This window comes from Panicum virgatum, chromosome 5K (assembly GCF_016808335.1).
Source record: "Panicum virgatum strain AP13 chromosome 5K, P.virgatum_v5, whole genome shotgun sequence".
NCBI lineage: Eukaryota > Viridiplantae > Streptophyta > Magnoliopsida > Poales > Poaceae > Panicum > Panicum virgatum.
In genome coordinates this window covers 21,872,161-21,898,082 of record NC_053140.1, presented here as the reverse complement: position 1 = coordinate 21,898,082, position 25,922 = coordinate 21,872,161, and the positions used below count along the sequence as shown (strand labels likewise).

At 42.9% G+C, this 25,922-nt stretch overlaps 3 protein-coding genes across 3 annotated transcripts in view; all 3 read left to right on the top strand.

Moving 5' to 3' along the window:
- The window catches only part of LOC120709785, a 43,990-nt gene extending 26,274 nt beyond the window's left edge, over positions 1-17,716 (top strand). Inside the window, exons 2-4 of the mRNA XM_039995435.1 lie at positions 15,295-15,442; positions 15,710-16,714; positions 17,164-17,716. Coding sequence (XP_039851369.1) covers positions 15,295-15,442; positions 15,710-16,714; positions 17,164-17,716 — 1,706 coding nt within the window. The remainder of the gene's footprint in view (positions 1-15,294; positions 15,443-15,709; positions 16,715-17,163) is intronic.
- Positions 17,717-20,541: 2,825 nt separating this feature from the next.
- Positions 20,542-22,698, top strand: LOC120706935 (putative 12-oxophytodienoate reductase 11). The gene is made up of 3 exons (XM_039991696.1): positions 20,542-20,970; positions 21,042-21,215; positions 21,954-22,698. The coding sequence occupies exons 1-3, from the start codon at positions 20,631-20,633 to the stop codon at positions 22,550-22,552; spliced, it is 1,113 nt and encodes a 370-aa protein (XP_039847630.1). The 5' UTR covers positions 20,542-20,630; the 3' UTR covers positions 22,553-22,698.
- A 2,525-nt stretch (positions 22,699-25,223) lies between these two features.
- On the top strand, positions 25,224-25,517 carry LOC120709784. The gene has a single exon (XM_039995434.1). The coding sequence runs from the start codon at positions 25,224-25,226 to the stop codon at positions 25,515-25,517; it is 294 nt and encodes a 97-aa protein (XP_039851368.1).
- Positions 25,518-25,922: the final 405 nt, after the last annotated feature.

Genomic DNA, 25,922 nt, shown 5'->3' with positions numbered 1-25,922 from the left:
CGGCGTTAATCCGATCAACACTATAAACTTCATCCCAAATTTGACTCATCTATCATTTTTGGAAAAAAAGGATCAATATGTTAATTCATCGTGTTAGTATAATTAGGAAAACATACTTGTGAACAGTTGTACATACTCTTTCCCTCTCTGTAGTAGACCTCCCGCATGGAGTTAGAATGTGCAGGAACTCGCATGCGTAGTAACCACACCAATTGGTTTCTTATCTTTGTCTCGCACACTTTAGGAGAAATAAACTAGTTATTCAATATTTGTGTATGCCAACATAGAACAATTGAGATTACTTGGAAAAAGGTTCGCGACCCAACGTATCGGAAAATCCATTCTAACATTCAGTTACTCGCTCTATTGACTGACTCCTTTGTTCTTTTTCACAAATTGTTTCCACACCCTGCGCTCATAATTAAGTTTGATATTGAATAACTGTTTTAAACATAAAAAGGATTTGATTGTGTAAATTGAACTTACGTGTTGAATGGGTCTAAGAAGTGTTGGATTGCCGCTCTCCATGTTAAGTACGAGGAAAATTCAATGATAACTGCATATATAGATACACAAGCATATATACATGCATTAGACTTAGAATTTATTTAGGAATATAAAAAAGGTACGAGTCGACCAAGACTTACCCAAAGTTGTAAGATATCATTATCTAGGATTTGTAATGTTGGCGCATCAGGGAATGGTACATGTTTTGACACGTCTCCTTGTAGTTTTCGTTAAGAACTTTCAAGTTGACTAGCAATGGTATTATGAAGCCCACCTAATGCTGCCAACCTTCTTTTCGGCATCTTTGAATCTCCATGCTAAATGATAAAATACAAATTATATAGTGCACAAAGATACTTTCGTCGCTAGTTAACAAAAAGGATTAATCGAGAGATAAGTGATACTTACAGAACCCAAATGGTGATGATAGAGACGTCCAGGGCTTGTTGACGGTATATGTGATGTAGAAGCTCGAAGTCCAACTAGAAGTCGTCCTACCCGCGGAAGAAATCCTGATCGCGATACTTGACTCCAAGCATATTCATTTTTTTCTTCAACATATGCAGGTACCATTTATGCAAATTGTACATCTGTGTGCCTAGACTGATCTGCTCCTCGTCAGTGATGAAAAGTTTTCCATGCTCGTATGAACATAAACAACTTGAGCCCTTGGGATATCCTCCATTCTCCCTTGTGCCTGCTCAAGCGTTAGTCCTGTTTCGAGAAGAAATTATGCCATGTGTTGGTTTGGCGCCCTCAGCACCACGAGGGGCTCAAGTTTGTTTTGTTCTGTGCCCATTTCTTATTTCTATGCTGGTGGGCCTTTATCAGTGTCTTGTTGTAGTCCGAGGGTAGTTTTTTTGGTGGTGGTGGGTTGTTTAGGCATGCATAAACCTTTGTTGCTATTTGTGGATCTACTAGTACCCTCTTCTCTGGGACTTTAGGTTTGAAATGATCTGTCACCTCCTTTTGAACTATCTTCCTCAATTCCTCATTAGTCCTCTCGTAAGCCAATTTCTTCTTAGGGCTTTTTTCCCGACCATTTTCTGCTTCTTATTTGTGGGTCTAGGCGGTGGGAGGGATGATGTCTTTTATTTCCTTTTTCCAGTGCTGGAGGAGTTGGAGTACTCCTGGTCCTTTGCCCAGGCGGAGACACTACTGAGGGAGGTTGCGGGGAGGGATCGCGATCATCATTATCACAGTCGGGCGGAGAACGGGGATCCACGGGAGCTGCTGTGTTTCCAATACGTTTGATGTCGGCCTTGCGCCATAGAATGATCCTGTGGAGTGCATCTCCCAATGTCTTCTCTCCATCCCCTCCAATAAAATCGAGCTCGAGATTCTCATTGTCTCCTCTCGTTCCAACTATCTGCTCGACTGTGACGGAGGCATAGCAAGGGGCATCGACATTCCATGAATTGTACTAGCAGGATTCACTGGTAGGGCTAACCCATATGCTACATGAACGGATATATCCTTAGCTCAAACATGTAGCTTGCATGTTGTTGGAATGGTGATATCATCTACTAGGTACCACTCGTGCTCCACTGGTGCTGCCTCAATCAGGGGTTGCTCAGCTGGTATGTCTGGCGCCTGTTGGCGCTCCTTAAATACCCATTATATCCCTTGTTTATCCTTGATAATGGCATGAATTTAATATTAAAATCACTAACCGTCCTAACCCCAGCCAAATTATTGGTCATTTTCACATTTGCACATATATTTTGGAGGAACTTCGTTTTTGTAGGTTTTTGGCCTATTTTAGAGCATGAAATGACGAGGCCCGTGATCGAGCACCAACATGGAGAAAGACGAAGCCCAAAGCCCAAAGGAAGGACTAAAGCCCATATTGATTCGAAGCCCATCCATGCACATCCATCCTCTAAGAGAGCCCAAAGGACCAAGCCCACGAAGATGAGATCAAGATACTTCGGGATTAAGCAAAGCAAATAAAGATTTAAGGAAGTATTCCCTATCCTATCCTTTCCTTGAAGATATCTCCAAGATAACGACGTCCAAAGAGGTGCAATCGTGAAGGACATAAACTCTAGAAGATGCGAGGAGTCTACACGCAAAAGATGAGACCGAGGCGAGCCCGAAAGGGGGTAGGCCGGCCGGCCTAGGCCCATGGGGCCGGCCGGCCTAGCCCGTTTCCAAGGCGGTTCGGCCTCCCATTCGACCGGTGGCTTCCTCGGCTTATAAATAGCTCGCACCTTATTCAGCTCGCAGCATCCATCCACCCAAAACTCGACGAAAACCTAGGGCCAAGACCAGAGGGAGACAACGGCCGCCGCAAGTCTTCGAAGTTGTCTAGGAGATGGCTTAGGCCACCCCTAGCCGCCATGGCCTCCCTACGTGGTTGTGTCATGGTGGAGTTCATGAGCTAGTTGGAGTCGTCAATGGTGTATACGCGGTGGTGACGATCCAAACGAATCTATTATGTGAGTAATGTCTTCATGTCATCCGATATATTTAGCGATCATGTCCCTCCTCTTTGATTTCGTTCTTGCCTTGGGTGTGCTTATTCCTAGATCAATTCTCGAGATAGATTGCATGGGGTGTTCTGGTAGCAACGGTGGCTAGGAGTTCATACCGGATCTACTCAGGGGGGTTCCCGAGAGGTTGGATTGGAAGTTTTGGTTTAAAGAGGCTTTGGATGAGATACATGTTGTGCTTACTCGTTTAGCTAGAACTACAACTAGAATGCGAGCGATCGGTTTAGTCATGCCTTCGGTCATGCTTTATCCTTACCGATGTTCATAGATGAGATCAACCTTTGTACATCACTCATATCTATCAAAGGTTTACCCTTTATATGCAATCAGTGCTTCATGTTAGGATAGATCCGTTAGATTAGATGGAAAATCCTAGTAAGTTCATTGTCGATCCACGGATTGATAAACCTTGGGGGGAATACTCTAAGGGAAAAGCTACACGATCTCGTGCGCTTGCGGTATATAAATTGGGGCGCTAAGGAGCGTCAACAAGATGTTCTGGCGCAGTTGCCGGGGATCGGCAACTCGAAACCTAGGGCGATCTATCTAGTTTTTTGGACTAACCCTAATTTTTATTATTGCATATACCCTTGTTTTCTTGTTTGTGTCCTTGAAAGCAGGTGGAAAAAGTTTGACACCAAACTTGGACTTCGAGTAGTCCATAATCCACTTCGACAAATTTCAACAATCGGCAACAAGATGATCGAGGAGCCTTGACATGGAACATCGACAACGTCCACATCGACATGACGGCAACAACATCAAGATTCGCTCTTTAGTGGTAGGTGCTAACTTTTGTTAGTGGCCCAGCATCCGCTATCGAGTCCCCACACCCCAAAGCAAAATAAGATAAATAAGGTACACCACCGCGTCAATTAATTTTAAAGACTGATGTTTTTGGGAAGAATTATTTGTTCAAGCAATAGGTATGAAGCATGCCCGCGAAGAAAATCGTGTGATCATCATCATCTATGAAGTACCATGAGCAAATAATAGATTATTTTGAAGCTCCATCAAGTTTTCTTTCCAACGGATCAAGAACCATCAGCTTTGGAGATCGGTGTGAAGAGTTATGGTAAAATCTTTCAACGCTGCGCGTTCTGAAATCCCTCTGGACAGATTACAGCGCCGTAATAAAACGGGCATAACTTCTTTATCCGGAGTCTAATTGGGGTGAATAACCACTTGTTGGAAAGATAATTTGATGCACATTGCAATGGAGGAGAAATTTGGTACATGTTCTGCACTGGATGAAGGGAAATTCAACGAGGACAGAGGCAGTAGCAACCGACGAAGAAGGTGATGATGATGTCAAAGGATGATTGGAAGGCTGTGTACGCAAAAGATGATGATTTGAAGTTAACCAAAGCTGGAGGAAACAAGATTAGAAGAACCATGACAACACCTATCTTCTCCAGTGAGATGCTCGATATACTTCTAACCGAGTGATGCTATCAAGGAAGGAAACCATTCGGATCATCAACACGAAGCACATGAGCATCTTCCAATCCCGACACCTTGGGTAAAGCAAGAACCATGGAGACAGACCATTGGAGCCATGATACTCGCTGGTGAATCAATGGTGATGACCTTGAAGCCAAGGATGCACAACACTACACTCCAAAGACCACATGATCGAGATCATTGACATCTTCGGGCGAATTCACAAGAAGATATTGTTCTCATCAATGTCCAGCCCGACCTCAGAAGCAAAGAGCAGCATATTTTTGGATATTCAAAAGCTCCACGAAGTTCCCGTTCCAAAAAATCAAGAACCAAGTCAATCAGATATTCCTACAAGCGGGTATGGCCAAAACATTGAAAGTTGTGCACTCTGAAAATTTCTGGACAGCACACAGCGCTAAAGTAAAACGGTCATAACTCTCTCGTTTGGACTCTGTTTAAAGCGAATGACCACTTGTTGGAAAGGTAATTTCATAAACCTTTCAATAGATCTATATTTTGGTATATGTTCTGTTGAGTATACAGGAGATATTCCACGAAGAAGAGGCAGGAGCAACGCGATGAGAACAAGATAGAGAAGATGACGATGACAACAACGAGGAGGAGCTTGAGCGATGCTTTCATCAAGCGTACATGATAAATTTCAGAGTCTTGGAGCATAGGAAGAACCCCAATGACATTGGCAAATGAAGACACAAGCGGTCGACTTTCGACAAATGAAGATGTTGCAAGCAAACTACGATGGATTACAAGAGGCGACATCAAGCTGCATGGACACTTCGGATTCTCGCACGAAGGACCATGGCTTCACATCAATGAGAAGGTATGTGAGAAAGTCAAGCTCTATGACTTTAAATGAAGCGCTTTGCGGGAGGCAACCCGTTCATTTTATTTATATATATTAATATGACCGTCTACATTGCACTCTTTAATCGGAATATCAAGTAACATTGTACCATTGCTCTAACAAAAACCACAACTTCATGTTGTTCATTCTAAATGTTATTGAGGGAGCACTTTGTTATTTGATCTTGGGAAACTTGTAGATCTTTTTGTGTGCCTATTAGCGTTTTGAGTTTTTTCTTTGTGTCTGAGATTTATGAAGCATTGCACCACCCTTTGATTCTAAACTTGTGGCTAGTTAACTTAGGCTAACTTTTTGTTTTGTTTTAGACCACCTCATCATGTCATATCATTTTGTTCACCCACCCCGTATTGCATTGCATACCATATTGTTTGTCTCACCCTTGCATTGCATTGCATGTTGCATTTAAAAAACTTTTTCTAAAAACATTGACTAGCCTCGTTTTTGAGATCATAAAACCCTTAGGAAAACCACTCATAGAGCAATCCTAAAAACCATAGGTTATGTTTTTCTTTCAAAAAAATCTAACTTTTGTTTCTCTCTAGTTTTTTTTTAAAAACCACCTTAGATAGAATTTATATACCCAACACTCTCTCTTCAAAGTTTTAGTTTTAAGCCAAAAAATATAAGAAACCCATAAACCTACTTCTAAAACCTTGCTAGCTCGGTTGTTTGGTATTTTTCGATAAATAACCTTTTAATTGACAAAAGCCTCACTTCTTATGAAGTGTCGCGAAGGCTTTTTGTCACTCTTAGCAATTGTTTTTGAATAAGCTAATTGCGGAATAACATCGAAAGGTCCTTTCAACCTTGCTAACACTTGTTTTTTCTAACTTTGCATTTGCACTTTGCATCTATTCCATTGTCCATGCACTCATTTTGCTAGCTTGGTCTCAACTTTATTGATAAAAACTTTCATATCCATGTTAATGCTTCACGTGAGCATTTTCCTTTTTGCAATCTTGTGTAAACATGGTGTTTAGACATGATTGAATACCATCATCATTTAGTTACCAAGCTATGAGGTTGCCTTTGGTTGGTTTATAAGCTTTGCAATGCGCTTTATTTTTCTTGTGCTATTAAGGTCTATTGATCTTGGGATAGACATGGTGTTTTGACCTTGGTTAAATAAGTCTTTTTGGCTATGGAGAAGTTCGGCAACCTAGTTGTAAACATGGTGTTTAGAACTAGGTGTAAACATTGTCTTTGTTTATATGTCTTCCTCTCATTTGCATTTACACTAGCACACACGTACACTCACTAGTTTCGCTAAGCTAGCTATGCCACAAATTGAGATCTTAGGAATGGTGGGTTTGTTGGCATTTGTTTCTACTCCCGACCGTCACGTTGGGGGTAGATTGTGCACTTGAATTGTTTTGCAGACATGACAAAGCGTTCCCATGAATTTGTGATCAAAGAAGAAATCAAATTCGTCAACATCTCCAAAGTTCGAGAACATGGCCCGCTGTTTTCATCAAATTTTGCACATGGACAGAGACATACAAGGAAGAAAAAGTTGATATTCAGAAGCTCCATGAAATTCCCATTCCAACGCATCCAAGATCAATGAATTTGAAGACTCGTACAAGGAGATATGGCAAAAATTTTGGACGCTACGCGTTCTGAAATTTGGAACAGATTGCAGCGCTGGGATAAAATGGACATAACTCTCTTGTTCGGAATCAATTTTTTGTGAATAAAGACTCGTTGGAAATAAAAATTCGTGCACTTTGCAATGGAGCAATGTTTCAGTATATGTTCTGTTCTGGAAATTGAAAGAAAATTCGTGAAGATGAGGCAGCAATGGGGCAACGAGGAATTGAAGGAGGCGACGACGATGAGAAGCAAGGATTGGGACCATGACTTAGTACAAGAAGAAGTTAAAGGAAATTGAGGCAACAAATGTGAAGACACATTGAAGATGATATTCATACACATGAGGGAAGAACTTCAAGAATTGCAAGATGGTCCATCTTCTCCTTCCATGCCTAGCATCATGCTAAGCATGGGGGAGGATTTTGTGGACAAGGAAGAAAGATCTCATGGAGTAAGATAATCACGGTTGCCACAAGATGCTCATGATTCTTCTTCCATGCTTAGCACAATGCTTAAGTATGGGGGAGGCCGTGCTACAATTCTTCCATGCTTAGCACAATGTCTCGGGATCATCCATTTGCCACTTGCACATGTCCACCTATCTAAATGTGTGTGTTTCATCTTTCTCCCTCTCCAACATTATTTTCCAATGGCCTTTTTGACTAGTCCCGGTAATTCCATTAGATCTCTCTCTTAGTTTGACAATATTTCAGATATAATGTTTTGCTAGGATTGTTTTTACCTACCAAGCTCCACATAAGCCTTCCACTTTTATATATGAGTAGAATAGGTTGAAGACAATCTAATGTAGGCTTGAGAGACTTGATGAGATGAGTATTTCCATGATCTTTTGCAAGAGAACCTCACTTATGTTTGATATGCATTCTTTTGAAAACTCTTCACGATGAAACAAGGTAAAGGTTTGAAGTTCGGTTAAGTTTGAGAGCATTGCATTTATCTATTATTGTGGCTTGTTCTTTAATTGCTAGTCCATCTCTCATAATGAAAAAGTAGCCGGTCACAACATGAACTTAAATGCTAAATACTTGAGAGAGCAATATGTCTTGTTATGTATGACTAAGTGGAGAGAGGACATTGAAGGGCAACGCTGATTTCTTTATAAGCAAAGCTCCTGGACTTACTCGAGGACAAGCAAGGTTTAAGCATGGGGGGAATGTTCGTGCTCCTTAAGTACCAATTTTATCCCTTGTTTATCCTTGATAATGGCATGAATTTAATATCAAAATCACTAACCGTCCTAACCCTAGCCTAATTATTGGTCATTTTCACGTTTGCACATATATTTTGGAGGAACTTCGTTTTTGCAGGTTTTTGGCCTATTTTAGAGAATGAAATGACGAGGCCCGTGATCGAGCACCAACACAGAGAAAGACGAAGGCCCAAGCCCAAAGGAAGGACCAAAGCCCATGTTGATTCGAAGCTCATCCATGCACATCCATCCTCCAAGAGAGCCCAAAGGACCAAGCCCACGAAGATGAGATCAAGATACTTCGGGATTAAGCAAAGCAAATGAAAATTTAAGGAAGGATTCCCTATCCTATCCTTTCCTCGAAGATATCTCCAAGATAACGAAGACCAAAGGGGTGCAATCGTGAATGACATAAACTCTAGAAGATGCGAGGAGTATACACGCAAAAGATGAGACCGAGGCGAGCCCGAAAGGGGGATAGGCCGGCCAGCCTAGGCCCATGGGGCCGGCCGGCCTAGCCCGTTTCCAAGGCGGTTCAGCCTCCCCTTCGACCGGTGGCTTCCTCGGCTTATAAATAGCTCGCACCTTATTCAACTCGCAGCATCCATCCACCCAGAACTCGACAAAAACCTAGGGGCAAGACCGGAGGGAGACGACGGCTGCCGCAAGTCTTCGAAGTTGTCTAGGAGATGGCTTAGGCCACCCCTAGCCGCCATGGCCTCCCTGCGTGGTTGTGTCATGGTGGAGTTCATGAGCTAGTTGGAGTCGTCAATGGTGTATACGCGGTGGTGACGATCCAAATGAATCTATTATGTGAGTAATGTCTTCATGTCATCCGATCTATTTATCGATCATGTCCCTCCTCTTTGATTTCGTTCCTGCCTTGGGTGTGCTTATTCCTAGATTTATTCTCGAGATAGATTGCATGGGGTGTTCTTGTAGCTATGGTGGCTAGGAGTTCATACCGGATCTACCCAGGGGGTTCGACACTAGCGTGCTTCTGGGGGCTTAGTCCCAAAGGGAGTGTCGTGATAGGGCGTGGCCTGAGTAGGGGGGTTCCCGAGGGATTGGATTGGAGGTTTTGGTTTAAAGAGGCTTTGGATGAGATGCATGTTGTGCTTACTTGTTTAGCTAGAACTACAACTAGAATGCGAGCGATCGGTTTAGTCATGCCTTCGGTCATGCTTTATCCTTACCGATGTTCATGGATGAGATCAACTTTTGTACATCACTCATATCTATCAAAGGTTTACCCTTTATATGCAATCAATGCTTCATGTTAGGATAGATCTGTTAGATTAGATGGAAAACCCTAGTAAGTTCATTGTCGATCCATGGATTGATAAATCTTGGGGGAATACTCTAAGGGAAAAACTACACGATCCCGTGCGCTTGCGGTATATAAATTGGGGCGCTAAGGAGCATCAACAGCACCGTCGTGGATGCACAATTGCTACGTCACTGAGAGCCCGGGCTTATAAGAACATCCGGTGGCTGCGACCCAGGAATGGCCTTTTGCTGGCTCAGAGCTTGCTGCATGTTGGTATTTTATAACGTCACGAATAAAATCCACAAGTGCATGGATACTGCTATAGCTTTCACCTAGGAGTATTCGAAAGTATCGTATCCATAGAGGAACGTGAGTATATCTACGGATTCAGGCTCATCCAATGACACACACTGGTGTAGGATCAGAGGATAGAGAGGATTTCCTAAGATTCAGAACCTAAGTTAATAGAAGATCTAGTTTCGCCTCGTACTTCGAGCTATCGGCTTTACCTGGATAGAACACCAGACGTTCCAAAAACTGTGCACTATTTTGTAACCGAACGTGGAGGATTACTGGCATCTAGCGGGGATGTCACCACGTGCAGGCTACCTCTACAAATCTTGGAAATACAAAACAACCAAGTGGTAAAGTCTAGCCTAGACACCACGTCTGTGCTATATCATATTGACCCTAACCCTAGCCAAGATTATCCGTCTTTATGAGGAGTCTTAAGCTTGGATCATTTACTACCCTTAAGCAAACACTCAATCCAGTAAAAGGTAGAAGCTAGAACTTGCACTTAAACTCTATTTTTAAATAATAGAGAAATTCACAAATAATTACTATGATTGATAAGCATCCATCGAGGTACAAGCGGAGAAGAGTGCCGACAAGCCCGGCACTTCCCCCGGCTCCTCACTCTCTCCCTATTTTCCTACACCCCTAGGCTGCCTAGAGCACCTAGGATGAGCTCTCAAGCTCTAAAGTGAAGAAGAAGAGGATTTTTTGGTGTTTAGCCATCAAGCCTACCACAGATAGCCCCAAGGTAGTTGATTGTGGGCAGGGACTCGCTGAGATCTGGAATGCGATGGTGCAAGGAACACAATAATTTATATAGGTTCGGGCCGCCAAGAGCGTAATACCCTACGTCCTGTGTGGTTGTTTGTATTGCCTTGAGGTTTGATCAATGATCATATATGATCCCAATGGTTTGGAGGGGTCCCTGCCCGCTCTTATATAGTCTGGGGGGACAGGGTTACATGGAAAGTCCTAGTCGAGTACTAACAGAGTCCTTCCCAATGACTATCGGGTAGTTTGCTTCTATCGACTAGTCCTACTTCTGTACGAGTAGTTACAATATGGTAAGACCTATCCCATGCGATACTCCTTACTCTAGAATATTCTACGCCTGTGAGCAGTCCCGTTGCCCCGGGTCTGATAGGATTTGCTCCAAGGTGTGGTGTGTCCTAATTCGCACGCCCTTTCCTCATATATATAGGAGAGAACCAGGGGCCTTGCATCGCCATGATGTAGCCAAGCCTGTCCAAACTGACATGAGCATCCAATGAGGGAACGCCATGTGGAAGCTAGAAGGCGGTGGGGCCCATGGGCCATTGGCGGACCATTGGGCTCGGCCGAGCAAAAAATGGGCCCCAACCGACTTAAGTCATCTCTGAGTGACTGGTATGTGGGCCCTTATGTTGGTCATGGTTGCCTCGGCCTGTCTTAAGTTGGTTTAGCGGCTCTGGTGGGCCCATAGATCCTCGTGCTTGTGTCTGATTCCCCGAAAGGGTATTCACTTAGATTGTTGACAAGTTTATGCACATGGACTGTGTCTCCTCATGTGAGGTCGTCAAGTGGGCCCTCTTGACCCTTGGGCTTGCTTGTGATTGGCTGGGAACTTATGCCTTGGATAATACATGCTAGTATTTGTGGAATTTGTCAATAAATCATCCTATGCTATCATTTATTCCTTTTGATGCTCACATTTTGCATGATAGCTGACGGTCAAAATGGATCAAAATAGACCATCAACACTGCACTGTCTCATTGACCCTTGCGTCCATCAGAGATTCCGGCGACACAACTTTTTTGTTCATCTCTTCTTGTAAGGCACGGATTTTCTCGTCCTGTTCTGCTTTGCTCTTTCAATGAGTCTTGTATGACCTATCTCCAGCCCAAGAAACTTTCCATAGGACCACGACAATGCAGCGGGCTCATCCAGGGTGTTCGGGATTCTTTAACACCCTGGTCAGCTCATTATTCTCCCTTTGAGGCTGGAATGTTCCTTGTTTGGCCTCATCTACTGCTATGACCAGATCGCGGGCCACTTCTTGCATATGCTCAGGCACGACCAAACTTCCATCCGTTTGATTCAATGTCACACCATTAGCAAATAACCACCACTTCGATCTATCCGACTAGTCCCAATTCACCGGCTGGATGCCTCTATCCATAAGGTCCTGCTCCGTCTTCTGCCATTTCCTAACTACTTTCTTATACCCACCCGCCCCAAAGTGGTGGCTGTACTTCTTGTTTCCCGTATTCTTCTTGGCCTTTTCAGATTTTTCTTTCCCATCCTTAGATAACTTGTATTGTTTGAACTCCTCCCAGTAAGTTTTAACCTGAGGAAGATCATCCCAGTTTGGTAGCTTATCCTTCGTGATGTAATTGGCAAACAACTTCTGCTTGGATGTTGCAAATACAAGAGCCATCTTTTTCAAGGCACATTGCTTCACAAGTTCTTCATCTACTCCTTCAGGAAGAGTGAACATATCCTTCAGTTCTCTCCATAGCATTTCCTTCTGGTGTGGAGGCACTATGTGTTGTTGTTCTTGTGGATTGCTCGATTTCTAGAGTCTTGTGTTGATCGGAATTCTCATCCAAACAACATCCCCATATTGGATGACAAACTTGGTGCTAGCAGCCTCTGGAGCACATGGACAACCCTCTACGTCCATTTCTGTGACGACCTGTCTTCGCTCCAGTTTTTTGGTCGGTCAGCGTCTCCCTTTTGACTGGCTCATCTTTGATCCAGAGGACGTCTAAGTAGAAGAAAAGATATGTTAATTGCAAAACTAATATAGTTAAGTCACCATGCATAATTAAGATACGTGCTGGAACGGACTGCTGAGTGAGTGTCGGGGCAAAGTCATCATCTTCATCACTGGCATCTCCGGACATTAGCGGTTCGGGCCTCTTCTGCACCAAATTGTTCGGCAGCGTTGGCCCTTGTATCTTCGTTTATTGCATCCATCATGTATTTTACGGCGGCCTCGTCATCAAAGGGGTCCATCCTTAACTGAAACCCTAAGTGTGTGTTAGAGTGTGTGTTATTTAGTGTTTGTGAGTGAGTGAGTGACTACAATTTTCATCATTGAAAATCATAAAGGAAAACTAAATAAATACTAAATATGTACTAGATAAACTAAATGAGTATCTAGTTATCCAAAATCAAAATTTACAACTAAATTTATCAGGCTAATGTATATATCAATCTTTAAAAATTAGATCATTCAAATAATAGATGTACATGAAATTAATGATGAAAATTAAAATATCTAGTTATCACTAAAATAAATAATATCTAACAAATAGTATAATAAAGAAAAACAACATTAGATAATAAGGACTTAGAATTATAAAAAGATAATATTCACTTATCAAATAAATTGATAATACATATAAATACAATAAATTGATACTATTCACTTACCAAATAAATTGATAATATATATAACTACAGTCAGGTGCTAACTACATCTACGAATATTTATTACATGTTACGACTAAATCAAGTGCTAACTACATCTAAAAAATAGTTTGATACTCTTCAGCTCATTTTCTTAGATGACTTATTGATTCCGAAACAAATTGGATTTCCTTGGTCCCTCGCTCGTAAAGAAGGGAGAACACCAAATCAATTGTAAGATTTTGTGCTTCTCTTCTTTCCCAAATGGGACCAGGGGAGGCCACGCAATTTATTTCGGAAATACATCCCTATATGCATCATTAGAGTGTCTTGGAAATTATATATAATTTGCTAATAAAAAATTTAAACAGAAATATGTATTGCAATATTAATAAAATTTGAATTGAAACATATAATTGATAATGCATATAACTACAATAAATAGATACTATTCACTTATCTAATAAATTGATAATGCATATAAATTCAAAATTGATACTATTCACCTACCAAATAAATTGATAATGCATACATCAGGTGCTAACTACATCTATAAGTATTTATTACATGGTACAACTAAATCAAGTGCTAAGTGCTAACTACATCTAAAAAATTAATTTAACAAGGCATGGAGAAAAAAATACTAACCTTTAAAAAAATTGCAAAAATTACCCTCCCCTCCCCTCACTTGGCAGATATGAACATTAAGTTCACGGCAGCTTGGAGGGGGAAGGGGCTGGGGTATTTAGGCTGGGGTATTTATAGGGGGCGGGTCAAAGGCACCGTTTGTTATCTATGACTCGGTGCTTAATCTTGAGCATCGGCACCGGATCATGGCACCAACCGGTGCCTTTGGTCTGATGGACTTCCGACACCGGGTTGTGGCATGACCCAGTGCTAATGCCGGCACAATTGGCACCGGTTCGAGCCACGACCCGGTGTCTATGCCTCCGAGGGCATTCGGTACCGGGTCATGGAACGACCCGGTGCCTGCCCTGGAGCATTGACACCGGTTCGTGCCACGACCAGGTACCGAAAGCTCCATACTAGGTTGGGAGCAGGCCAAGAGTATTTGTTGTTGTTGCAGCCGGTACTGATGTTCTGTATTAGTACCAGTTACAACAGCAGCTGATATTTTTGTCTGAATCTCTATCTGTGGGCGGCAAGGTTTCCTCCCGGCGGCTCTCTGACCCCTTCGCGTACGTACGTGCGTGCTTGGGACAGGACGGGATCACGTGGTGAGACATATGCATCCAGGCCGGCGGTGCACGCACGGCTCTAAATTCTGATAGACTGGGGCGACACCACTGTGTCTCTCCCTGGTGCACATGCATGCACCATGGTGAATTCTTTTTTCTCCTGCTAGTTGACTGAATTTTACCATGTGAATTTTATTAGTTTCATTCTTTAAAATGGAGAGTGCACCAGGGTTAATTTTATCTTAGCTTCGTCCCTAAGATAACACCTGGTGACTGCCTGCCGCGAGTCTTCAATTTGGATTGAATGATGATGCCTGGCAGGTTAGCCCTTCTGAACATCGTTGGAATCAGGGGCGGACCCACAGGTAATTTTGGCCTAACAGCGAGTAAATAAAGCCCATAAACAAAAGAGGAAAATAAACCTAGATAGCTGCCGCACGTCCAGACCTCCGTGAGTCACGCTGCTGCCATTTTTTGCTTTTCTCGCGACGGTTCGTTGATCCTTGGCAGCGCGGCGCGGCATCCCGTCCAGGCTCGGCGCTCGCGACGTTCCGTGTGCTGTGTGCCTGTGTGCCTCTGTTGCCGGCGTGCCGCAGGTCCGCAGCCCGAAATACTACTGCGACGCCGCCGTGCGCGACTGCCGCAGCCTGCAGTGCGACGCCGCCGTGCCGCGAAGGCTGTAGCGGTATGTTCTCCAATTTCTAGTTCCCATATAACCCGTTTCAATTTGAAGAAAAAGGTCCCTATTCAACCTGTTTTACATAATTGCTCCCTTGTGATTCATTCATATAATACATCGATCTACAATTTTAGGATTATTTTGATTTGGCAGATATATTTATTGTATAATTGGATATAGTATGAATAAATAAAATAAATATTACATTACATGGGATCGAATTCCATATTGACGTATGATCATTATTTGTTTGTTTGTAGAGTTGTTAAATTATGAAGAGAAACGGAGATATTGTATCTCTCTTTTCAAAACATGCAGCAAAGAAGGCTGCAGCTGCTTTGCCTTCTTCCTCAGTTTCTGAAATAGTGGCGGAAGAGGAACCTCAAGTGCAAGAGGGAGTAACTGAAGAAACTGTAAACCCTGTTCCATCTCCTCCGCCACCGCCACCGCCACCGCCACCGCCAGTGTATGATATTAATCGTCTTCCACGTGACCCAGGTGAAAGACAACTTATCCAAAGTTATCCTATTAATGATCAAGATGCAATTCGCATAGCTTATATTGAGCTTATATTCTTAGAGGTCCATTCCAACCATATGCACATGAATTTCCAAAAAGACAAATTGGAAATAGAGAGCGTAACTTCAATTTTGTATGGTTCCATAAACATCATTGGCTCGAGTATAGTACCAAGAAGGATTCTGTTTTTTTGCTTTATATGCTATTTGTTCAGAGACAACAAATGTAAGGGCAAGGGAGCAGATAAATTTATTTTGGATGGTTGGAGAAATTGGAATATAGGGGAAAAGGCACTTTTGAAGCATGTGGGTTCTAGTGCGCACAATGCAGCTCAAGATAGCTATACTTGCTTTGTAATTCCTAAGGTCGCAATTGATTATCACATTGAGAAGTGGAGTGAAGAGGATCTTCGTCTTTACAAGATCAGGTCGACCTATTCACTTCGATGTTTGAAGTTTCTTTTGCATCAAGGATTGGCATTTCGTGGACACAATGAAAGTGAGGAGTCTAACAACGGAGGGAATTTTATTGAACTTTTGAAATTTCTTGCATCAAACAGTGAAGAGGTAAACAAATATGTTTTGAAGAATGCTCCGGGTAATTGTACTTTAACTAGCCCAAAGATACAAAAGCAGATTAGTCAATGTTGTGCCATAGAAACTAGAAAGAAAATAATGGAAGAACTCGGAGATGAGCCATATGCAATATTAGCTGATGAGACTAGTGACATATCAAATAAAGAACAACTAGCACTTTGCTTGCGTTATGTTGATAAATTGGGAAGGCCATGTGAGCGCTTCATTGGAGTTATTCATGTGGATGATACTACCTCTTTATCACTTAAGGAAGCAATTGAAACTCTACTTGTTAGACATGGATTGACTATGGCTCAAATCCGCAGTCAAGGTTATGATGGGGCTAGTAACATGAAAGGAGATATTAAAGGGCTGAAAACATTGATCATGCAAGTGTCACCTTCTGCTTCTTATATACATTGCTTTGCACATCAACTCCAGCTAGTACTTGTTGCTGTTGCCAAGGGGAATACTGATTGTGTGGCATTCTTTGATCAAATATCTGTCTTATTGAATATTATTGGGGTTTCTTGCAAGCGTCATGACATGCTTCTAAATGCTAGACTTGAGAATATCATGAAAGCATTAGAGTGTGGTGAACTTGAAACTGGAAGTGGATTAAATCAAGAGATGGGGTTGCCTAGGTCTGGTGAGACTCGATGGGGCTCTCATTATAAAACTATTTGTAATATCACTGCCATGTACCCCATAATCCGTGATGTACTCATCACTCTTGGAGATGATATTTCACACAAGGCCGATTGGACAAAAATTCATTTTATGGAGGGAGCATTTTAGTCATTTGAGTTCGTTTTCATTGCACAATTGATGTTTGTTATTCTTGGATACACTAATGAGTTATCTGAGTGTCTACAGAGAAGGGAGCAAGATATCCTTAATGCAATCTCACTTGTTAATGTGGCAAAGAATAGAATGCAACAATTGAGGTCTAATGGTTGAGATAAATTCCTTCAAAGAGTCACTTTATTTTGCAATAAAAATGGTGTCCAAGTTCCTGCTACAGAGGATAATTATTTGCCTTATGGAAAATCTGCACGGCATGCCCGAAACAAACAAATGTTGATCACTTCAGAAGAGAAGTATATATTGGTGTCATTGATCAAATTATTCAAGAGCTTAATAATCGGTTTGATGATGTTAATATGGAGTTGCTTTCTTGTATGGCGGTCTTCAATCCATCTGATTCATTTGCTTCTTTTGATGCACAGAAGATACGCAGACTAGCTGAATTCTACCCTAATGATATCTCCGGTAATGATTTGATAAAGCTTGAATTGCAACTTGACAATTATATTGATGACATGAGACAAGACGATAATTTCAAAGGCATATGTAATCTTGTTGACCTGTCAGTTAAGCTTGTTGAAGCAAAAATGCACATCGTGTATGATATGGTCTACTTGCTTCTTAAATTGGCATTACTTCTACCGGTGGCGACAACAAGTGTTGAGGGAGTATTTTCTGCATTGTCTCTAGTCAAAACAAAGTTAAGAAATAAGATGGGTGATAGTCTTTTGGATGATTGTCTAGTCACATTCATTGAGCGGAATATGTTCTTCAAAGTGGATGAAGATGATATAATTGAAACTTTTATGGCACACAGAAAGCGTAGACCTGACAAATAGTATAGTAATTAACTTTGAACTATTGTTAGTGTAATCTAGTTTGGATTTTGCAATTAATATGCGATGTGTTGTTCTATTTTTACCTATCTAATTTTTTATAGTTTTTTCATATGATTTTTATATTAAATATGGAGTATACCATATATATTTAATATTATATGTGGAAAAATATGATGGCATACTTTTGATAAAAATCCTGGGTCCGCCACTAGTTGGAATTCATGAACATTTGCAAGAAGAGAAATCGGCGCATGTTTGAGCACAAGCGCACTGATGCAGTCAGTGTTCTACAAGAAGCAAAGATGGAGATTACAGTCCCGAAGCTCGCGTGCGGCGGGCCAGTGATTCCAGTGTTATCATGATTGTTGCACTTTTAGGAGCTTTAAGTTTTCTTATTTTTATTTTGTACTTAATTTGCTAATAAAAAATTTAAATAGAAATATGTATTGCAATATAAACAAAATTTTAATTGAAACATATAATTGATAATGCATATAACTACCATAAATAGATACTATTCACTTATCTAATAAATTGATTATGCATATAAATACAGAACTGATATTATTCACTTACCAAATAAATTGATAATGCATACAATTAGGTGCTAACTACATCTATAAATATTTATCACATGTTACAACTAAATCAAGTGCTAACTATATCCAAAAAATTAATTTAACAAGGCGTGGATAAAAAATACTAACCTTTCAAAAAAATTGCAAAAATTCCACTCCCCTCCCCTCTCTTGGCAGATATGAAAAATGAATTCACGGCAGCTTGGAGGGGGAAGGGGCTGGGGTATTTATAGGGGGCGAGTCAAAGGCACCTGTTGTTATATATGACTCGGTGCTAAATCTTGAGCATCGGCACCGGGTCATGGCACCAACCGGTGCCTTTGGTCCGATGGACTTCCGGCACCGGGTCTTGGCATGACCCGGTGTTAATGCCGGCACAATTGGCACCGATTCGAGCCACGACCCAGTGTCTATGCCTCCAAGGACATTCGGTATCGGGTCATGGAACGACCCGGTGCATACTCTGGAGCATTGACACCGGTTCGTGCCACGACCAGGTACCGAAAGCTCCATACTAAGTTGAGAGAAGCCAAGAGTACTAGCTGTTGTTGTAGCCGATACTGATATCCTGTATTAGTACCAGTTACAACAGTAGCTGATATTTTTGTATGAATCTTTAGTCTATTTTCTAGTAGTGAATCTCTATCTGTGGGCGGCAGGGTTTCCTCCCGGCGGCTCTCTGACCCCTTCGCGTGTGTACGTGCGTGATTGGGACAGGACGGGATCACGTGGTGAGACATATGCATCCAGGCCGGCGGTGCACGCACGGCTCTGAATTCTGATAGACAGGGGCGCCACCACAGTGTCTCTCCCTGGTGCACATGCACCATGGTGAATTTTTTTTTCTCCTGCTAGTTGACTGAATTTTACCATGTGAATTTTATTAGTTTCATTCTTTAAAATGGAGACTGCACCAGGGTTAATTTTATCTTAGCTTCGTCCCTAAGATAACACCTGGTGACTGCCTGCCGCGAGTCTTCAATTTGGATTGAAATGATGATGCCTGGCAGGTTAGCCCTTCTGAACATCGTTGGAATTCATGAACATTTGGAAGAAGAGAAATCGGCGCATCTTTGAGCACAAGCGCACTGATGGAGTCAGTGCTCTACAAGAAGCAAAGATGGAGATTACGGTCTGGAAGCTCGCGTGCGGCGGGCCAGTGATTCCAGTGTTATCATGATTGTTGCACTTTTTAGGAGCTTTAAGTTTTCTTGTTTTTATTTTATACTTAATTTGCTAATAAAAAATTTAAACAGAAATATGTATTGCAATATAAACAAAATTTGAATTGAAACATATAATTGATAATGCATATAACTACAATAGATAGATACTATTCACTTATCTAATAAATTGATAATGCATATAAATACAAAACTGATACTATTCACTTACCAAATAAATTGATAATGCATACAATCAGGTGCTAACTACATCTATAAATATTTATCACATGTTACAACTAAATCAAGTTCTAACTATATCTAAAAAATTAATTCAACAAGGCATGGAGAAAAAAATACTAACCTTTCAAAAAAATTGCAAAAATTCCACTCCCCTCCCTCACTTTCACGGCAGCTCGGAGGGGGAAGGAGCTGGAGTATTTATAGGGGGCGGGTCAAAGGCACCGATTGTTATCTATGACTCGGTGCTAAATGTTGAGCATCGGCACCGGGTCATGACACCAACCGGTGCCTTTGGTCCGATGAACTTCTGGCACCGGGTCGTGGCATGACCCGATGCTATTGTCGGCACAATTAGCACCGGTTCGAGCCACGACCTAGTGTCTTTGCCTCCAAGGGCATTCGATATCGGGTCATGGAATGACCCAGTGCCTGCTCTAGAGCATTGACACCGGTTCGTGCCACGACCAGGTACCGAAAGCTCCATACTAAGTTGGGAGCAAGCCAAGAGTACCAGCTGTTGTTGCAGCCGGTACTGATATCCTGCATTAGCACTAGTTATAACAGCAGCTGGTATTTTTATCTGAATCTTTGGTCTATTTTCTAGTATTTTCTAGTAGTGAATCTCTATCTGTGGGCGGCAGGGTTTCCTCCCGGCGGCTCTCTGACCCCTTCGCGTGCGTACGTGCGTGATTGGGACAGGACGGGATCACGTGGTGAGACATATGCATCCAGGCCGGCGGACGGCGGTGCACGCACGGCTCTGAATTCCGATAGACAGGGGCGACACCACAGTACGGTGGGTCGGCGCGGCGGCGCATCTGTGCAGTTAAGTATCCCTGCTGTTCTTCACGCAGGCACCTGCACAAACACACGCACGCACACAGCACCATCTTTCCTAAAGGTGGAGCTTCCCTCTGCGACGGATCGGAGATGGATTCGGCTCCTCCTCCGCTCCGGACACCGTACAAGATGGGCGCGTTCAACCTGGCCCACAGGGTTGTGCTGGCGCCGCTGACGAGGTGCCGGGCGTACGGGAACGTGGCGCAGCCGGCGCACATGTCGCTCTACTACTGCCAGCGCGCGACGCCGGGCGGCCTCCTCATCTCGGAGGCCTGCGCCGTGTCGGAGGCCGCGCGCGGGTACCCAGACGTGCCGGGGCTCTGGACCGACGAGCAGGTGGATGCATGGAAGCCCATTGTCGACGCCGTGCACGCCAGGGGCGCCGTCTTCTTCGCCCAGATCTGGCACACCGGCCGCGTCTCCGCGCCAGGCACCTCCTCGCCTACTGATCTATACGATATGTGTGTGTTAACCCTGAACATTTGATTTTATTTTTACCAGAGTTCCAACCAAACGGACAGGCACCAATTTCGAGTACGGACAAGCAAGTCCCACCGCAGGTGAGCCAAGACGGTCACGTCGTCACGTTCGCGGTGCCTCGGAGGTTGGAAACAAATGAGATACCACTCGTCGTCAACGAGTTCCGGGTCGCTGCTAGAAACGCGATCAAAGCAGGTAATAAGCAACCACCTTGATGCATGCTTGCGACCAACCACCAAATTAAATATGACGTCTGCTCCCTCCGATCCGTATGAAAACTCAAAATTTGCCTGAAGTATTGTAATTAAATATTATCAGTTGTTGGTTTCGTGCTCTTCGAATAGGGCAGCATGCATTAATTTGGTTGATTGCAAAATTAGCAAGGTGTCATCCGCTAGTCCGATCCCCCTAATGTGCCATCAAGATCGATTACGTACATATATGCTGGTCATTTTGTTAGAATTAAATTAAATAATTAGACCATGCTTTGATTAATTAGTTATTAAAAACGTGCTCAGGCACGATCGCTAAAAAATTAATTGGATATTAAGAGCTAATGGCTTGCTACACGAATAGCTAGGATGAGATATTTAGATAGCAAGCTAGCTAGATAGTTGTTGACTGGCTTTAGCTGAGATGTATTGGCTGCTGGTCCTGTTTGGATCTACTAAAGCCAAAATTAGTAGGATATAGCCCTAGCTGCTGGTTGGATCCAAATGAAACTAGTGACTATGAGAGGTGATCATGAATAAGGAAATAGCAGAGTTAATGGTGATTGGTGAATTAATGATGGTCAAAACAGGACCAGCAGCCAATACGACATATATACACGTTCAACAAATACTACTACTCTCTTCATTCATTCGGCGTCAGGGAGTACGGTAATATATATAGCAACTAACAATTAAACTGTTCTTTTGTGAACAAATAAAGGCTTCGACGGTGTGGAGATCCACGCGGCGAACGGGTACCTGTTCGACCAGTTCATGAAGGACAGCACGAACGACCGCAACGACATGTACGGGGGCACCCTGGAGAACCGATGCCGCTTCACCGCAGAGGTGGTCGCGGCCGTGGCCGGCGAGGTGGGCGCAGATCGATTGGGCGTGCGGCTCTCCCCGTTCGCGGACTACATGGACTGCAGCGACTCTGACCCGGAGACGCTGGCGCTGCACGTCATCCACCGCACGCTGAATCCAACCGGCGTGCTCTACTGCCACATGCTAGAGCCGAGGATGCGGGTGAACCCTGACGACGGCAAGCTGACCCTCCCGCACATGCTGCTGCCATTCAGGAAGGCGTTCCGTGGAACGTTCATTGTTAGCGGAGGGTATGACCGCGAGGAAGGAGACGCCGCGATCGCCAATGGCTATGGCGATCTGGTCGCGTACGGGCGTCTGTTTCTCGCCAACCCGGACCTGCCTGCACGGTTCGCAAGGAATGCCAGGCTGAACGAGTATGACAGGAGCACCTTCTACACCTCCGATCCAGTTGTTGGATACACTGATTACCCGTTTCTCGATCAATTCTAGCTAGACGATTGTGTGTTGTAATGCTGAATGCTAAACAGCTACGTTCTGCCCCAGTTGAACAAATGCTTAGAGCCTGTAGAAACAGCCATGATGCTTATTACCACGCTTGGCGTGCATGTATGATAAAGTAGCCAAGCACTTGTTTTCTCCATTTTACAGATTAAACCAGTTCTCTCACCAAATTATTACAACACTTTGCTACTTATCACCAATTTAATTACACCTTCCATGCTAAAATGAAAGTCTCTTTGTTTATGTCAGTTTTGTATGAGATTTATAAGTCCAACTGAAAAAATAAAAGAATAGTAATTGAAGGGGATCTAAAAACTTTCCACAAGTTTTTTTTATTTTAGGCAAGAATGCCATTTGACTGACAGTTTAAGGTTGTCTACTCTATACAAAACCTAAGTGTTTTAGAGGCTTCCAACACTTAGTTTTTCAGACATCCAACTTAAGATTTATGGCTTATAATAAGATTATATCTAACTTTCTGCTAAAAAAGGGTGTATGAAAGGCTCTAGCACTTTGATTTTAGTTGCATCATTAGTTATATACCTAAAAGATGTCATCATATATGACTCATGTGTAAACTAGCTAAGTATAATGTTTCCTAATTTTTTATTTTGAAAAAACAATGTCCTAATCTTAGAGATTCCTTATCAGTTTCAAACAACTCTATAAAAAAAATTATCGAGACACCCGCCCGGCTAGCCGTTGGACTCGGGACTAAATCTTTCCTCTGTCCCGGACCCAACGTCGGCCGGGACAAATAAGCAAGATCAAAGGCATGTTTTGTAGTAGTGAGAGATCTGAAATCGGTTAACTTATGGAGCCCACATCGCTCGCCTTTCCCGGTTGTCCATGGTCCAGATCATGTAAGTCCCGGTAATTTTGCAAAAAGAAGCCCTCAACCATTAGCGAAATCAACCCGCAGTCCGGCCTCCTCTCACAGGTACTTCTGTGAAAAAGTCCATAACTTTTATCAAAATCAACCCACAGTTTGACCTTCCCGGTTTATGGAAATTTACAAAGAAAATCTTAAGTTTTGTGAAATCAACCCGCCATCCTGGTCTTGTCTCAGCAATTTAATTAGAGAACCCTCATATTTCAATTAAATCATACAACGACCCGTTTTATTTGTTACTTATGCACGAGCAACATTATACGTACAATTTCAACAACAAAATATATTGAAATCAAAAGTTGCTCAATATAAAATTCGATTAAAAATTCGAGGCGCCCTTGCAATTTGTTTGCATAAATACTTACATGTGATCCACTGTACGTACAATTTGGACATCAAAACGTCTTCAAATTAAAGATTGTTAAATGCAAAAGTGACTCATAATTTTAAAATCTACAACTTTATTATATAGTACAACTTCAAATTCAAATCATTTTTACAAAAAAATTGAATACAAATATTGCTCAAAATTTAAAAACCTAAAGCTTTGTTTACACAACAAAATTGTAAATTCAAAGTGTTTTCGTAATTGGTTCAACATATATAAGATTCTACTTTGCAAAAAACTAAAATATCGTACCACCATTCTTCTATAGTTTCTCATGCTACCTCCACAATAACGTGTCATATTTTAATGTGACCACTACTTCCTTAAAAAAATACACCACGTCTATTAAAATTCAAAATATGTTCATTTCTCATTTAGAGCTAATTGTGCTCCGACTTCCCTAATAAATAATTTTACCCTTCCTTTCACCACAATAAATATAGTAAAAAATAGCATAGATCCATTTAGTACCTAAAACAATATACTACATAAATAGTAGCGTCATGACAATTGCCTAAAATATATACCAAGTGCAACAACGAGCTGCAAATTATGACACCTATATGAAAATAAAGAAGCTACGGATTTATCTTAGCTATGTTGCATAAAAAAATATACATTTGCCTGCGTACAATAATTCTTATTTGCATGAACTAAAGTCCACATCAACTGTAATACTACGACACAAGGCGGTCACGTGATTTCGTTGGGACCTTTCTTATTACTACCTCTGATATGCTTTCCTTCCTCTTTTATGGGCACAAATAATAACCTTTGAAGGTTCAATTTATATGATCCACAATTTTATATTTAGTATGTAACTTTTATCAAGGTACCATGTCCTATTTGCAGGCACTCCGAATCCGTGAATCATATAAATATAATATAATATGAAAGTCATTACCAGTATAATATTACCACAAATATCTGAAATGTGTATATAGTATTCAAAAAATGCCTCCACTCACATCAAAAGAGTGAAACGGTACTGTGTTCTCCCACCGTTTCACTCTTTTGATGCCGTTAATCTGATTAGGGCTGGTCTCCAAATTGGGCCTGGTTGGACAAAAATTGCTAACGGGCCTCAGATTAACAGGGAAATAGGTTTCTGCCAAATGAACGACTCGTGCTCTACACTGCGACCCTGCAACCTGCACTGCATATATATGGTACACCGCCGTGAAATCGTGAATCCATCCACGAAACCCTAGTACATCTATTGCCACCACCGTACCGCGCCGCCGCCGCGCCCCCTCTCCGTTTTCTCTGTATAATCGCAGCCACAATCCCTCCGCCAAGAAGCTTCGTCTCCTCCCCTCCAGCTGCTAACGCTTCGTCAATTTCTTGCATCTATTGCTATTATTAGGTAATTTTGATCGATGGCGTTGCTCGCCGTGAAGCCGCTGGACGCCACCGACGGCTACCTCCGGTGGAAGGAGTCCGTGCTGCTCCGCCTCCACACCGTCGGCGTCGCGCACGTCCTCTCCCAGGACCCACCGTCCGGTTCCGGTAGCGACGCCGCCGCCGCCTCCGCCGAGGCGGCCAAGACGTGGGCGCGCGACGACGCCATGTGCCGCGGCCACATCCTCGCCACGCTCTCGGACCGCCTGCTCCCGGACTACGTGCACCACGCCAACGGCAGGGCGCTGTGGGAGGCCGTGGCGCGCACCTAAACGTGGGCGCGTCCGACATAGCGTGGCAGAGGTTCAACAGATTCCAGTTCGACGACGGCGCCCCGCTCCTCGTGCAGCTCGCGCATGTGGAGGCGCTGGGCGTGACCGGCAACCCGATCAGAGGCGACGTCGACTTCGTCGCGAACTTGTGCCACGAGAAGCTCCCGGCGGACTTGGCGGTCCCCATCTCGGTGGGCTCCCTTGATGGGAGCGTAAGCATGGAGAGGGTCTGGAAAATTGCTCGCCTTAAGGAGGTGTCTCGCCTTCGCAGAGTAGACGAGCTTCAGGCGGAGGCGACTATGGCGGGGGATCAAGAGGACTCCAGAGAGTGCTGGAACTGCGGCGAACCGGGGCACATTGCCAGAAACTGCAGGGATTGATCTTTATACCGCGTTGGGTCTAGCA